The sequence below is a fragment of the Abramis brama genome (genome assembly GCF_963993115.1).
Source record: "Abramis brama genome assembly, chromosome: 20".
NCBI classification, from domain to species: Eukaryota; Metazoa; Chordata; class Actinopteri; order Cypriniformes; family Leuciscidae; genus Abramis; species Abramis brama.
Window position 1 is genome coordinate 1,431,557 of NC_139982.1, and position 15,944 is coordinate 1,447,500.

The following is a 15,944-nucleotide window of genomic DNA, read 5'->3' on the forward strand; positions in this document are numbered from 1 at the left end:
GGGTTACAGTGTGTGAGCTCAGGGTCAGTGGTGCACCTGTGCTCTGCAGAAACTGGAGACTGAGGGTTACAGTGTGTGAGCTCAGGGTCAGTGGTGCACCTGTGTTCTTCAGTACCTGGAGACTGAGGGTTACAGTGTGTGAGCTCAGGGTCAGTGGTGCACCTGTGTTCTGCAGTAACTGGAGACTGAGGATTACAGTGTGTGAGCTCAGGGTCAGTGGTGCACCTGTGTTCTGCAGTAACTGGAGACTGAGGGTTACAGTGTGTGAGCTCAGGGTCAGTGGTGCACCTGTGTTCTGCAGTAACTGGAGACTGAGGGTTACAGTGTGTGAGCTCAGGGTCAGTGGTGCACCTGTGTTCTGCAGTAACTGGAGACTGAGGGTTACAGTGTGTGAGCTCAGGGTCAGTGGTGCACCTGTGTTCTGCAGTACCTGGAGAGCTGGGCTCGCTGTCCGTGTCCATCGCCACCTCGTCGTAGTTGTCGTACTGGTACAGGTTCCCGGAGGAGTCGAGGATCTGCTTGGCCAGTTTCCTCGGCTCACCGTCTGAGGACTGGGAGAGAGCACAGGTCACATGGCGTCAGGCAGTGGTGTGCTGGTGTGGTCATGTGACTGGTCATGTGACTCACCTTGCTGCGCGTGTGATGCTTGGAGCCCACCAGCTTCATGAAGCGGTTGTACTGCTCATCCTGGTTGGACAGGTCTCGGATCTTGCGTATCTCATCCTCCCTCTTCCTCCGCTCCTCCTCCTCCTCCTGCTGGTGTCTCTGCTGCTCCTGCTGGTGTCTCTGCTGCTCCTGCTGGTGCTTCCAGGTGCGCAGCTGCTGCTTCCTCCACGCCTGCTTGGCTACACACACACACACAGATGAAGCTCTGCGATCTGACTGATGTAATGTTGAAGAAAGACACACACACACACGATGAGTGTGAGCCAGTCTTACTCAGGTGAGCTGGTTTCTTCACCCGGCTCTTGTCCGGCGTGGCTCTGGCGGCTCTCACTCCCTCCTGCGATCGGCTCAGGGCGTTCCCTCTGCTGGTCTTGCTGCGGTCGCTCTCGCTCTTGTCCTGCGGCGCTCTGACGGCTCTGGAGATCTTGTCCTTGCTCTCCTTCAGCACCTGCGTCTCCTTCTGCTGCCACTTTCTGCTGGCGGACTGTAGAGCCAGGAGTCTCAGCTGCATCTCCGACAGCTCGTCCTCCTCCGTCATCTGTCCATCATAAAAGTGCATCTATCCATGAACTTTTTTAATGTTTTATTATTCAACGCTTGCACCTTGGAACCTATTTCAAGGTTTGCGTTCTCGAGCACCAGACACTGTTGTGTGAATGAGCGGCCGGAGCGCATTAAGAGTTTTCTGTTAGAAAGGTGTTGTGTAAGCGGCCCCCAAGTTAATAACTAATGATCTTTACAACAGAAGTGAATCAATCAAAACTAACTTTAGCTGGACAATAACTGTATTCAATCTGTTACTGTAATCTCCTATTATCACTAAGGCTGCTTTCAAACAATCTATACTGTTAAAGTGCTGTTAAAACACGCTTTGAAATCGCTGGTGTTTCTGACGTCACAAACTACCTTGAACCAATCAGATCAACGTGTGATCGTCAACCAGTGGATCTCTGAGCTGAGTGAGTGAGTGGAGGTGGGGCTCATTTGCATATTCATAGAACCACGCATACTAAATGAGGCAAGGGTGTCGAGTTACATTCAAGATATTTTAAGGCATGAAGAAATTTTTTAAAGGAAAAAACACTTAAATATGTTATTTTGGCAGTGGAGGAAAGTAACTAATTACAAATACTTTCGTTACAGTACTTGAGTAGATTTTTCGATTTTTTCTACTTTCTTGAGTATAATTAAATTGTGGTACTTTTACTTTTACTTGAGTAGAATAAAAATAAAGTATTCAACATTTATTTTTCACCAAAAGTACAGAGTACTTTGATGCCGACGGAGCAACAGAGCGAGCTTACATTTCACAAACACTTTTCAAACGACTGCGTGCGGTGGAGGCTCAGCCCTCAGCCCTGCGCTTCAGCCAATAACAGACAGGTCTGAAAGCGCTTCAGCCAATAACAGACAGGTCTGAAAGCGCTTCAGCCAATAACAGACAGGTCTGACTCGGGTGCAAAACCAATCAAAACTTCCAGTTCAGCTGGGGGGCGGGGCGTTCAAACCGCGCTTTGACATTCAATCACTGGCACTCGTGTTTAGAATCTGTATCGCTAACGTTTCAATATTTTAGTGAATGTAAGTGTGAGCTATGCTCATATTCTGATTTTAAAATGTAATTATGGCAAATCCTGAAATGGGTCATCCCATTGATATTACCAGAGCACTGAGCATTTGAAGTAAATAAAAAACTCGGCTCATAACATGGACACTGTTATTGCTTGGACGGAGCAAGAACAATGTAAGTGTCTTGAAAACATTAACACAGTTCAATTGAAAGGTAAAGCTCGCCCTCTTTAACAATACAGTTAAAATAAATGTACGAAACAAACTTTGTACAAAGCTGAAAAACCCTCAACAACAGTGAAATGAGATTGCATGATTTATCTGTCAATCAGATGCATGTAAAAGTGTAGTTCGTTACTATAGCAATAGTTGGCTCCCAGCACATTTTCGGTAGAACGGGAAAAAAAAGCTAAGCCCTTTTCCAAAATAAATAAAAAAGTTTAAGTTTTATAAGCACAAACGCTCGCCTTGCTCTGTTCTGTGATGCGCGTTCGTGACGTCACGTAATACGCAATTACGTTGAAAAGGTCACGCTTGACGTGTTTACAAATGTGCGGAAGGAGGACCATATACACATTTTCAAATGTATTTGTGTCAGTTTATCGTTTAAAATGCCCATTTCGTGTGCGTATCCTGGGTGTTTTAATATTAAAAAGCCAAAAAGAACATTTTCTTCAGGACAGAAATTTTTCAAGCGTGACCTTTTCAACGTAATTGCGTATTACGTGACGTCACGAACGCGCATCACAGAACAGAGCAAGGCGAACGTTTGTGCTTATAAAACTTAAACTTTTTTATTTATTTTGGAAATGACCGATCGTTTCGCTAGATAAGACCCTTATTCATCGTCTGGTATCGTTTAAAGCCCTTTGAAGCTGCACTTAAACTGTCATTTGGACCTTCTACCGTTTGGGTCCCAATAGAATCCATTACATGGGGGGAAATCCTGGAATGTTTTCATCAAAAACCTTAATTTCTTTGCGACTGAAGAAAGAAAGACATGGACATCTTGGATGACATGGGGGTGAGTAAATTATCAGCAAAAGTTTTTTTGAAAGTGAACTTCTCCTTTAATAAGACGCTATAGATGAGATCGTGCAGGGACCATGTTTGTGACTGATCTTATTAGAGACACGCTAATATCTCCGACACAGCGCAGAAATGCCATAGCGCCAGAAATGAAAGTAATCACTACTTTACGATATTTGGCAATTGGGAAAATTCCATGTTTGATACATTAAAACCAACATTCAAACCACCACTTAAATAGACATGCCAGCAATCAGTGTAACTGGAAAGAGTGGAACAATTTTTATCATTCTAAGCCAATCAAATACCTTATAGGAAATTAACAGCATGGAAAATAAAAAAAGGATTTATATACACATATAGGCCTATAATGTGTGTGTGTGTGTGTGTGTGTGTGTGACTCTGAGAGAACGGTCAAATAGGAAAAATTACGCATGTAAGTTCAAAGTGAAGGCTTAGAATAGACCCTATACTTAAAATCACTTTTTTTTTTTTTCTTGGACAACCAACCAATCACAGTCTTCAAAAGATTGTGTCATACATAGCAACAGGGTCAACCCCGCCTCCTCACTAAGATAAAAGTTTTAGTCTTTTCCTTACTCAGAGTTGCTCTCAGATCGGTCCCGAATCGCTTTTAAGCTAAGACTCCTACGTAAAAGTTTTTAAGCTAAATTAAGAGTTTTCTGAGAGGATTCTTAGAATCTTTATGAATACGGGCCCTGTTGTTTTAACCATTCATTAAAATTAATCGGTTCAAATGAGTCATTAGTTCGCGAATTGGACGTGTCGTGCGCGTTGTGTGATTATCCCAGCAGGACATGGACATCCAAGATTTGTGTCAACATAGAAAACATTTCATCACTGTATAGTTTTATTTCGTTTAATTAAAGTGTTGTTTTATGTCAGCTGAATGTCCGGAACGCTTTCAGAGAAGATAAGGAAACTTATTTAGCACAATTCACACCCAGCAGTAATTCAGAAAAAAAAAAAAAATCTCCGAATGCTCCACATGAGACTTTGGTCTTCCGACCTTTTACCACCATGTCGATTTATTTTGATTAATATGTGCGAGGGAGAGAGAGCAAGACAGCGCCTAGTTTGGAGACGGTGAAGTCGTTTACACAGGGAGTGTGCGCGCGCGACCGGCTCTCTCTCTCGTTCTTTCAGTTAAACATGCGCCCTGTGACACACGCAGCCGTTCATCTACATTACTCACCGATCAAATAAGACTTTGGCGGGACAAAAATTCACTTTGGCGGCGCTAAAACAAGTTCAATGCAGGAAAATTCATGCGTGAGTTTCCATTAGACTCGCACGGGCGTCTCATCTGATGGCGAGCTCAGTTGACGCTGTGTGCTTCAAGATTCTGACGCAAGTGCTAAGATTCCAATTGGCCAAGAGAAAAAGTGCTAAGATTCCGATTGGCCAAGAGAAAAAGTGCTAAGATTCCGATTGGCCAAGAGAAAAAGTGCTAAGATTCCAATTGGCCAAGAGAAAAAGTGCTAAGATTCCAATTGGCCAAGAGAAAAAGTGCTAAGATTCCGATTGGCCAAGAGAAAAAGTGCTAAGATTCCAATTGGCCAAGAGAAAAAGTGCTAAGATTCCAATTGGCCAAGAGAAAAAGTGCTAAGATTCCAATTGGCCAAGAGAAAAAGTGCTAAGATTCCAATTGGCCAAGAGAAAAAGTGCTAAGATTCCGATTGGCCCAGAGAAATGTCAATTATAAGAATTATCCAATAATGTATCGCAATTCTAGTTTTTGAATTCTAGTAATTCTAGTTAATTCTAGTAGCAATTCAGTTACTGTGAGAAACAATTACCCCCCCCCCCCCCCCCCCCCTCCTTTTTGGGTGAACTATCCCTTTAAAGACGTACATCATTATTATGAAAATACCTGAGATAGCTTGATGAACACAGGTATATTATCGCTATCATGTGTTTGTCTTCAGTTTCATCTCTATTTGCATGTTATTATATCCATATTGGCATTTCCTGAAACGTCATAAGTGAATCTATGAATCTCACTTGTGGACTTTCTGCGCGAGGTATGACTCAGTGTGTGCTGGGCTTCCAGTATGGATGAAACCGAATTGACATGAGAGTGTTTAGCGCTCCATATCGCTATCATCTCCCCATTTTGGGTAAAAATAGAAAAATACTAAAGTACTTTGTAACGTAGTTACTTGAGTAGTTTTTAAGCAAACTACTTATTTACTCTTACTTGAGTCATATTATTTTTCAGTACTTCTACTTGTACTCAAGTAAATTATTACTTAAGTAGCAATACTTTTACTTAAGTACAGTTTTTTAGTACTCTTTCCACCACTGTATTTTGGTGATCAAAGATGAGTTTTAAAGGATAAAATGAATGACTAAAACACACAATTAACTCGATCAATATGAAGTCAAGACGTTGAGGATGGTAAATAGCGAGCAGATTTTTGACATCTCGAACGGTTTGGTCTATAAAGTGACTGACTCACAGTAGACACCCATGTGATCGGCCTCCTCCAACACACACACCGCTGATGTTTCACCCGAAGCAGTCTCTGCACGCAGAAGTCATAACACACTTCCTGTTTCCCTGTCCTCGCCTTCATTTCAACACCACAGCCAAACACGACTCACTGAATCTCTACTCTGCTCTGTGAGTGGCGTTCCTGTGTGTGAGGTCAGTGTCCAGCGAGTTTCAGGTGTGTGTGTGTGCGTGTGTGTGTGTGTGTGCATGGGCGTCGGAACCATTGTATATGGGTGGGACAAGACCCACCCACTTTTTAAGACCAATGATATTGGACCCACTTACTTTTACCGTCTCTGATTCAGCGCATTTGTCTTTTCATAGCGCTGTCAGTCAAATCCAATTATTAGGGAATTCCCTAATAAATTAAACTCCATTTCCGCTGAATCGCTACATTATATTTCTCAACGAGCCGCAACTGACGAAAGTAACCGCCCGTTGTACCTTTCCAGTCAAATATTGCGTTGCAAACATCAATAACAGCTTTAAATTGTCATTGCTGGCAGATGACCATGGTATTAGCGGGATAATCCACGGATAGCTGTGCATTTAATGCACGACTTGGAGGCAAAGAACCGCCCGACGTGAAGTGGAGTTTTGTTTACTTGTTTTAATTAAAAGGCACCAGAATAGCCTACATGAAATGGTATTTACTCCAGTAACATTTTTCTGGGGGAGGACCCACCCACTTTTTTTTTTCTTCCGACGCCCATGTGTGTGTGTGTGTGTGTGTGTGTACCTTGGCTGGGCCGACTGCAGTCTCGTCAGGCACTGGTGAGATGTTGAGGTCTGGTTCACTCTCCTCGTCCTTCACAGCTGGGAGAAAACACAACTAAAGATGCCACTGGTTCCATACCTCAATATAATAATAATAATAATAATAACAATAATAACTAGATTAAAAAGTTTGTAGAGACAAACTTTAAGTTGACTTGAGAAAGCCGGACCAGAAAGTTTGAAGTAGTTTGAAGTTTAAATTAGTTTGAAGTTTAAAGTAGTAGATAGATAGATGAGTTTAACTCACACACACTCACGCACATACACTCACACAAGCACACACTCACTCACACGCACGCACAGACACGCTCACTAACTCACACACACGAAAAGACACGCTCACTAACTCTGACACTCACACAAGCGCACACACTCTCCCACACACACACACGCTCACTAACTCTCACACACACACGCGCAGATATGCTCACTAACACACACACGCTCACTAACTCTCACACACACAGACACACACTCTCTCTCACTCACACACACACACTCAGAGTTTGAGTTTAGAGTGCATAAATTGATGAGTTTATAGAGTACACGTTTTTGAATTTAGAGTTTATACGTTCAAATGAGTTTAAGAGTTCAGAGTTGATTAATTTATGAGTTTAAGAGTTCATAAGTCTATGAATTTATAAGTTAATTAGTTTATAAGTGTATGAGTTTAGAGTTTATTAGTTTAAATGAGTCTCAACGGCAGTTTGGTTTAGTCTTCAAGGTGTTTAGATTAGAATTTTTGACAGTTGGTGAGTTTGAAAATTCTGCAATGTTAAGTCAATGGGAGTTTTTCCGAGTTTTGATCGTCATTTTTAGGAAAACCGTAAGTCCGATCAGTCTGAAAAGATAAAGCAACTCAAGTCAGAACAGTCTGAGTGTCTGAGCTGAGCTTGAAGTATATAGAGTTAAAGCTCTAGGAGGAGATACATATAGAATTTTTTCTGCTCAGAAGAATATTGTTTAAATAGGATTTCAGTAAGTTGTCTCTCTCAAGCCGACTTAATAATAACGCCCACAGCGGGGGGGACAATCCCACCGTCTCCGTTGAGTGTGTATTGAGTGAAGCTGCCTCCTCCTCGTCATTTATGACTTATAACAAACACAAAACCCTGTCTAAAAGCTGCTGTGTGGCCAGGAGAACAGCAAACAAGCTAAACAACCCAGAAATACGGTTTTATAAGCTGGCGACCCCACAAAACGAGTGTTTGAGGACACAGAAGTGGAGACGGGCTGGAACGAATGGGGAAGTTGTGGGATCCTGACACTCAGTATGCACTAAAAATACACTACGTGTGCAGTGAACGTTTAGTCACTAGTAAGTCAAATATCAGTTTTATATATTATATTTCTCTAAGCTATCCTGTCGCCTCCAGTGTGCGTACGTTAGTTCTCAGAGTAATACGACAGCTTCTAAGAACGTATTTCTGGGTTGTTTAGCTTGTTTGCTGTTCTCCTGGTCACACAGCAGCTTTAAGACGGTGTTTTGTGTTTGTTATAAGTCATAAATGACGAGGAGGAGGCAGCTTCACTCAATACACACTCAACGGAGACGGTGGGATTGTTACCCCCCCGCTGTGGGCGTGGCCTAAACGCTCTCTCTGTAATCGAGGAGCGCGTGGGATTCTGCAGCGTAACCGAGAACTGTAGATACCGTGATCCTGTACGTCCTTCTGCTGGTCGGCGTCGGGCCTCGGCTCGGGTCTGGCGGTGTTGAGTGTGTCTCTCTCGGGTCTGCTGGTGGTCAGCGCATCTCTCTCGGGTTTGAGTGTGTCTCTCTCAGTGTTCAGAGTCTCTCTCTCGGGTCTGACGGTGTTGAGCGCGTCTCTCTCGGCCGGCGTCAGCAGCTTCTGTCTGAGAGGCTTGAGGTTGAAGGCCTGAAACGCTTTCTTCTCCTCCAACGCTTTCTTCTCCTCCGGCGGGGCCGCGGCGGGCTCCGGCTCCTCGTCCTCCTTCAGGGCCATGCGCTCCTCCTTGCGGATCACCTCGAGCTCCAGCTGGATCTGCTTGTACTTCAGGAGCAGCGCCTCGAAGCTCTCGTCCACGGCCGGGGCTTTCGGGAAGCTGTTCCCCATCCTCCGCGCCTGATTCCTGCCAGCCGGCTTCTCTGAGACACAACCGTCAAGAAGCAACACACACACTGGACAATCCCTCACACACTCACCGGCTCCGACCCCTCACACACACTCACCGGCTCCGACCCCTCACACACACTCACCGGCCCTGACCCCTCACACTCTCACACTAGGGCTGCACCATATATATATATATATATTTTTTTTTTAAGGCTGTGAAAGGATTAATCGCATCCAAAATAAAAGTTTGTTTACATAATATGTGTGTGTACTGTGTATAATTATTTTATATAAATAAAAACACACACATGCATGTATACATTTAAAAAAAAATATATATATTTTTTATTATATATATAAATAGAAATATTTTGTAAACACATTTTTCTTAAATATAGACATGCATGTGTGTGTATTTATATATACAAAATAATTATACACAGTACACACACATATATTATGTAAACACAAACTTTTATTTTGGATGCGATTAATCGTGATGAATCATTTCACAGCCCTAATATATATTTAAAGAAGCCAAACCAAATAAATATATACATGGTATTATAATGTTATACTAAAACTAAAATTAAAACAATAGGGGAAAATCCCTTAAGATAAGCTGTAGAAGGAAAGATAACACATCTTAAGTACACAGAATAATGTAAGTTAACTTTTTTTGTAATTGCACCTTTAAACGATTACATAATTGTTGTGGCATCCACAATTGTAATCGCGAATACAAATTCGGTTAATTGTGCAGCCCTATCATAAACATACAATCACATTCGCCATGCACAGAGGTTAGCCAATCATAAAATACCACATCTACATACCGAAGTCTTAAAGTTACAGTAGCAGAATCAACTGGCTCGACTTTTAGTCCAGTCATTTTATGAAAGAAGGTTGAACAAATTGCAACAGAATCAAACTCAACTGATTTTGTATCCTCAATATGTCCTGAGTAAGGAAAAAAAAGCCCAGGAGAATCCCATTAGGAGAAAGTTTAGAAAAACACCCAAATATAGCCTATTCATTCTTTTCTCACGTGAATAGGGTAACATTTTTAACCTTTAGATATCACCATGAAAAGTACTGAGTTGATTACTTACATCAAGACAAACAAAAAATGTATTACAAGTTTTTTGAAATTGTTTGTTAACATGGACAAACCAGTGGTGTAGTCTACGTGATACGCAGGTATACGCCGTATACCCACTAGAAAAGGCCAAGGATTTCCGTATACCCACTTAAAAAATCGTGAGGATGCGTAACAACTTCGTTTTGTGTCAGAACTTTCACTTTCATTCATAAATTCACCCCGTCTGTGTTTGCGAAGCGACACCGAATCGCGGAATCCAGTCACAAATGGAGCTTGCTAAGCAGAACGTCACCGAATTTGGCTATTTTTGAATGAATAAATCAAAAGTAGGGCTGTACAATGAATCAAATCTCGATATGGACTAGTGTCTGTGAATATTAAAGTTAAAAGAGACTGCAATTGTTCTACGCGTCTCTGGGAATGAATGAGCGCTCAATGTGTGCTCCACCACACACACACACAAACACACACACTGAAGCACGCGTGATCACGCTCGTGGTGTTTTCAGCGTTTCACTGTATTGAGACATGAGCTACTACATGTGCACTTCATCGCAGAGCTGCTATGAGAGTCACTTCACGAGAATTTCACCATTTCATTTGATAAAAGTCATTCATTCGTTTCATATACAAACACATAGAAACTGTAATGTCTTTACGACAACCTGTCAAAATGAAAGTTCGGTATAACTTGAAGAAATTATAACAGAAATATATTACTATTGCACAGTAGAGTTTACTTCAAGTAGGCCTAATAATAATAATAATAATAGTTTATTAAAACACACAGAAACTCAAATGTCTACAACCCACCAAAATAAAAGTTCGGTCTAACTCAAAGAAATTAAAAAGAAGTAAAAATGAATTTTAAAATAATAATAATAATAATAATAAAATCTATTAAAACGTTATTTTAAGGGAATATCACACAAGTTTTCATACATGTTTTAATTTAAAGAGTAGCCTAAACTTGCCAAAACAATAACACCTTTTTTTTTTTCAAAAACACCATTTCTAAAAGTAAATTTGTATTTGTGCCTATAATGTTTCATTTTTTTATTATTTTATTGTAAACTGATAAAACCTGTGCTTCAGGGACCATATTCATATAACATCTAAGGCTAAATGTAGCTCTTAACTGGCTGAGTTAGATGGTGATTAACACTAAACAGTATAAAATCAGTCCAGTCTCCCCAGCTGTAAATGGCTGTTAAAGTCTTGTGTTGCTTATAATAAATTGACATGTTGATAACACCTAATATTTCATAATGCTCTCAATTACATGTCGATGCATACTTTATGCATTAGTGAGTGTGGTGGTGCTTATGGGGTGACGGTCTGGGATGGGTGAGGGGGGGGGGGGGGGGGGTATATTACAGTATACTCACTACAAAAAACTAGACTACACCACTGCGACAAACGGTGCATAATCTAATTACGTATGTGCTAATTTGCATAAATACCACAACAGATCTAAACATTGGGTCTAGCCAGGTGAACATGTCTTGTTGAATCTTACAAATAACAGTAAAATACTTGATGTTAAGGTCTGAATGAACCCATTTAGGCCATCCATGAGCATTAACACAGAGGCAGGAAGAAGTACTTATTTGGGCCTTTTTCGAAACTTTCCCCTAATGGGATTCTTCTGGACTTTTCTTTCCTTACTCAGGACATATTGAGGATACACAATATTGAGTTTGCTTCTGTTGCAATTTGTTCAAGGTTGACCCCCATTTTGGCTTAAAACGACTGGACTATTAAAGCACAAGATTGGTGAGAGACATTGTGATATAAAAGTGTAAACAATTGACGTAAATACAGCAGTCACATCATGACAGCACATTATTGTGGAACCAGATTATAATATTTGGTAACACTTTATTTTACAGTGTCCTTGTTACATATGATACATGTACTTACCATAGTAATAACAGTGAATTATGCATCATTACAAGCAACTAACCCTCAACCAAACCCTAACCCTATAGTAAAAGTACACGTAGTTGCTTAATATTACTCAGTACTTACATTTATAATTACACTGTAACAATGACACCTTAAAAATAAAGCGTAACCTAATATATCATACCGCGGTTATACCATGAACCGTGATATTCTCCCACAGTGTTACCGCGGCGGTTCAGCTCGAGTGTTGCGGCTGATGTAAGGATACGCTTCCGCCCGGGAGACTCGATCCTGCAGCCGCGGGTCTCCGTCCAGTCGCGGGTCCAGTCGCGGTACCTGAAGCGGCCCAACGCGCCGTGACTGCGCTCCCAGAAGCCGGACCGCGGCGTCGCGTCGAAGGGGAAGGGCGGGTGCGCGGCTCTCAGCGGCAGCGGGGCGTTATTGTTGAGCCCCGGTCCCGGTAAACGCGCTCTCTTGTTCATCGCGGGCCGGTTGGGCCAGGCGCGTCGCGGAGGCCTCGCGTTCTGCCTCTGTGGCTCGTCGTCGAAGATTTCTCCGTCCTCCAGCTCGCCCTCCTCTTTAGGAGACGCGCCGCTCGAGTTGACCTCCATTACTGATCCTGTCGGAGATTTAGACGCGTTTACTTCTGATTCATGCTGATTACTGGGCTTGAATTCCTCGCATCGCGCTAGAGAAGCGTCACACGCTCGAGTAAGCAGCTCTCAGCGGAATCACACTCATCTCAGCTCCACTTCCGAGTCTCGCGAGACTGCGCGCACTTCCCGTGGGTGTGGGGAAGTGTTGAGGTTTGTTGAGTCAAAGCAAAGTGAGATAGCGATACACTTATTTTCACACTGCTCTCAATGTTAGGACACGTTGACTAGATTTATAATAGATTTATATTATAAATCGTAAGTAGATTTATACGTAAATTTATACGTAAATTACTTTTAGTAAGTAGATTTGGTTTTACTAATATTCCCTCAAATAAAAGGAAATAATACTATATTATTAATTTTATTTTTTGCCAACATACATTTAAATACAGTTTTTTTATTATTGGAAAGAGAATACAATATATATCAAGAACTATAATGATTAAAACTGAAATTAAAGGTGAATAGAAATATATATATATAAAAAAACTTATAAAACTTATAACAATATCATGACAAAAGCACATACTAAACACAAATTTAAACTGAAAATATAAAAACTAAATTAAATGATTAATATTATTAGTGAGATTGTTTATGTTTTGGATTAATAGCGGAGTTCTCTTAGCGGCCGCAAGCGTTTTTTTTGTTGTTTTTTTTTAAATATATGCTTTATTTGAACATTCAGTTTACAGTGTGACAATAAGTATTAAGAAAATAATACAAAAATATCAACGTGTAGTTGGTATAAAAATATAAAGAAATATAAAGAATAGTAAAAGAAAACACCCGGCCGTGAGCGGTGCTGTGGCGCTGTTCTGACTCGGTGACGTCACATCCGCTACTCCTGTTGACAGACAGCAGAGCGCTTCCGGTCGTGTCCTGCACCGTCGTGTTTTCATGAAATATTTGATCATATCATATCATATGTATGCGCTTATAAATGATATTTATTGAGGAAGATTGTTCATAAGTCCCGCTTGCAGAGCGCGCGCGGTGAACCGCCGATGAGATGATTGACGTGTGCGACTCATAATCAGATCCGATATTGATGAAGTATTGATGAGTGAAGATGATGAAGAGGAGGAGCAGAGCGAGTAAACGCGCGAAGACTGATGAAGGTGATGATGATGATGATGATGATGATAACTGCTCATTTATTCATTCATTCTGACAGGTTTTAGGAGCTTGGGTTTAAACTATAGCATGTTTAGTGACTGTCTCGTAGTCTCCGGGTTGCCAGGTCTGTGTGACAGAATGACCCTAACCAGACATCAGAACCCATTCCCATGAATAACACACTCATTACAGCCCCTGCTATGCGTCATCCTCATCCTCATATCAGCATGAGCACCCCGATAGCACCCCCACAAATAGCTTCTGGAAGCATCATATCCAGGCTGTATGTCTGTATTGTATGGAAGCCCTGAACCGCATGGGGAAGAGAAGAAAAAGAAAACTTAACTTGTTATTTCAACATAATAAGTCGTTATTTCGACATAAGTTGTTATTTTGACATAATATCTGTTATTTCAACATAATAAGTCGTTATTTCGACATAATAAGGAGACATTCTAATCTGCATTAAGCGTTCTTATAAAGGTTTTCTATGGGAGGAAAATGCTTAACGTGTAATATATTCTCCACCTGGTAACATGTATTTCAGTTTACATTTAACCTCCAACAAGAATGTTTTCATTAAACTGAGAGTTAGCGCTTCGTGTCCTCTGATGACCTTTGACCTCTGTCCTTTCACAGGCTCCTGTGTCATCCTGTGACCTTTGACCTCTGCTCTCTCACATGCAGGATGAGCACGGGCTTCTGTCGCCTGTTTCGTTCTGATAATGTGCTGACCTTTGACCTCTGCTCTCTCACAGGCAGGATGAGCACGGGCTTCTGTCGCTTGTGCTGGTCTGATAATGCCCTGACCTTTGACCTCTGCTCTCTCACAGGCAGGATGAGCACGGGCTTCTGTCGCTTGTGTTGGTCTGATAATGCCCTGACCTTTGACCTCTGCTCTCTCACAGGCAGGATGAGCACGGGCTTCTGTCGCCTGTGTCGGTCTGATAATGCCCTGACCTTTGACCTCTGCTCCCTCACAGGCAGGATGAGCACGGGCTTCTGTCGCTTGTGTTGGTCTGATAATGCCCTGACCTTTGACCTCTGCTCTCTCACAGGCAGGATGAGCACGGGCTTCTGTCGCCTGTGTCGGTCTGATAATGCCCTGACCTTTGACCTCTGCTCCCTCACAGGCAGGATGAGCACGGGCTTCTGTCGCTTGTGTTGGTCTGATAATGCCCTGACCTTTGACCTCTGCTCTCTCACAGGCAGGATGAGCACGGGCTTCTGTCGCTTGTGTTGGTCTGATAATGCCCTGACCTTTGACCTCTGCTCTTTCACAGGCAGGATGAGCACGGGCTTCTGTCGCTTGTGTTGGTCTGATAATGCCCTGACCTTTGACCTCTGCTCTCTCACAGGCAGGATGAGCACGGGCTTCTGTCGCTTGTGTTGGTCTGATAATGCCCTGACCTTTGACCTCTGCTCTTTCACAGGCAGGATGAGCACGGGCTTCTGTCGCCTGTTTCGGTCTGATAATGCCCTGACCTTTGACCTCTGCTCTCTCACAGGCAGGATGAGCACGGGCTTCTGTCGCTTGTGTTGGTCTGATAATGCCCTGACCTTTGACCTCTGTCCTTTCACAGGCTCCTGTGTCATCCTGTGACCTTTGACCTCTGCTCTCTCACAGGCAGGATGAGCACGGGCTTCTGTCGCTTGTGTTGGTCTGATAATGTGCTGACCTTTGACCTCTGCTCTCTCACAGGCAGGATGAGCACGGGCTTCTGTCGCCTGTTTCGGTCTGATAATGCCCTGACCTTTGACCTCTGCTCTCTCACAGGCAGGATGAGCACGGGCTTCTGTCGCTTGTGTTGGTCTGATAATGCCCTGACCTTTGACCTCTGCTCTCTCACAGGCAGGATGAGCACGGGCTTCTGTCGCTTGTGTTGGTCTGATAATGTGCTGACCTTTGACCTCTGCTCTCTCACAGGCAGGATGAGCACGGGCTTCTGTCGCCTGTTTCGGTCTGATAATGCCCTGACCTTTGACCTCTGCTCTCTCACAGGCAGGATGAGCACGGGCTTCTGTCGCCTGTTTCGGTCTGATAATGCCCTGACCTTTGACCTCTGCTCTCTCACAGGCAGGATGAGCACGGGCTTCTGTCGCTTGTGTTGGTCTGATAATGCCCTGACCTTTGACCTCTGCTCTCTCACAGGCAGGATGAGCACGGGCTTCTGTCGCTTGTGTTGGTCTGATAATGTGCTGACCTTTGACCTCTGCTCTCTCACAGGCAGGATGAGCACGGGCTTCTGTCGCCTGTTTCGGTCTGATAATGCCCTGACCTTTGACCTCTGCTCTCTCACAGGCAGGATGAGCACGGGCTTCTGTCGCCTGTTTCGGTCTGATAATGCCCTGACCTTTGACCTCTGCTCTCTCACAGGCAGGATGAGCACGGGCTTCTGTCGCTTGTGTTGGTCTGATAATGCCCTGACCTTTGACCTCTGCTCTCTCACAGGCAGGATGAGCACGGGCTTCTGTCGCCTGTTTCGGTCTGATAATGCCCTGACCTTTGACCTCTGCTCTCTCACA

At 43.0% G+C, this 15,944-nt stretch overlaps 2 protein-coding genes across 2 annotated transcripts in view; one reads left to right on the forward strand and one right to left on the reverse strand.

Annotated features, from left to right (window-relative positions):
* Positions 1 to 12,416, reverse strand: part of zfc3h1 (zinc finger C3H1-type containing) — a 40,800-nt gene extending 28,384 nt beyond the window's left edge. The window contains exons 1-6 of the mRNA XM_084094930.1: positions 11,912 to 12,416; positions 8,214 to 8,666; positions 6,522 to 6,598; positions 940 to 1,204; positions 628 to 845; positions 431 to 551 (exon numbers count right to left, since the gene is read on the reverse strand). Of these exons, the coding sequence (XP_083951056.1) occupies positions 431 to 551; positions 628 to 845; positions 940 to 1,204; positions 6,522 to 6,598; positions 8,214 to 8,666; positions 11,912 to 12,254 (1,477 nt within the window). The 5' untranslated portion in view covers positions 12,255 to 12,416. The remainder of the gene's footprint in view (positions 1 to 430; positions 552 to 627; positions 846 to 939; positions 1,205 to 6,521; positions 6,599 to 8,213; positions 8,667 to 11,911) is intronic.
* Positions 12,417 to 12,715: 299 nt separating this feature from the next.
* The window catches only part of znf276 (zinc finger protein 276), a 24,888-nt gene continuing 21,659 nt past the window's right edge, over positions 12,716 to 15,944 (forward strand). Inside the window, exon 1 of the mRNA XM_084094938.1 lies at positions 12,716 to 13,420. Within this exon, the coding sequence (XP_083951064.1) occupies positions 13,372 to 13,420 (49 nt within the window). The 5' untranslated portion in view covers positions 12,716 to 13,371. The remainder of the gene's footprint in view (positions 13,421 to 15,944) is intronic.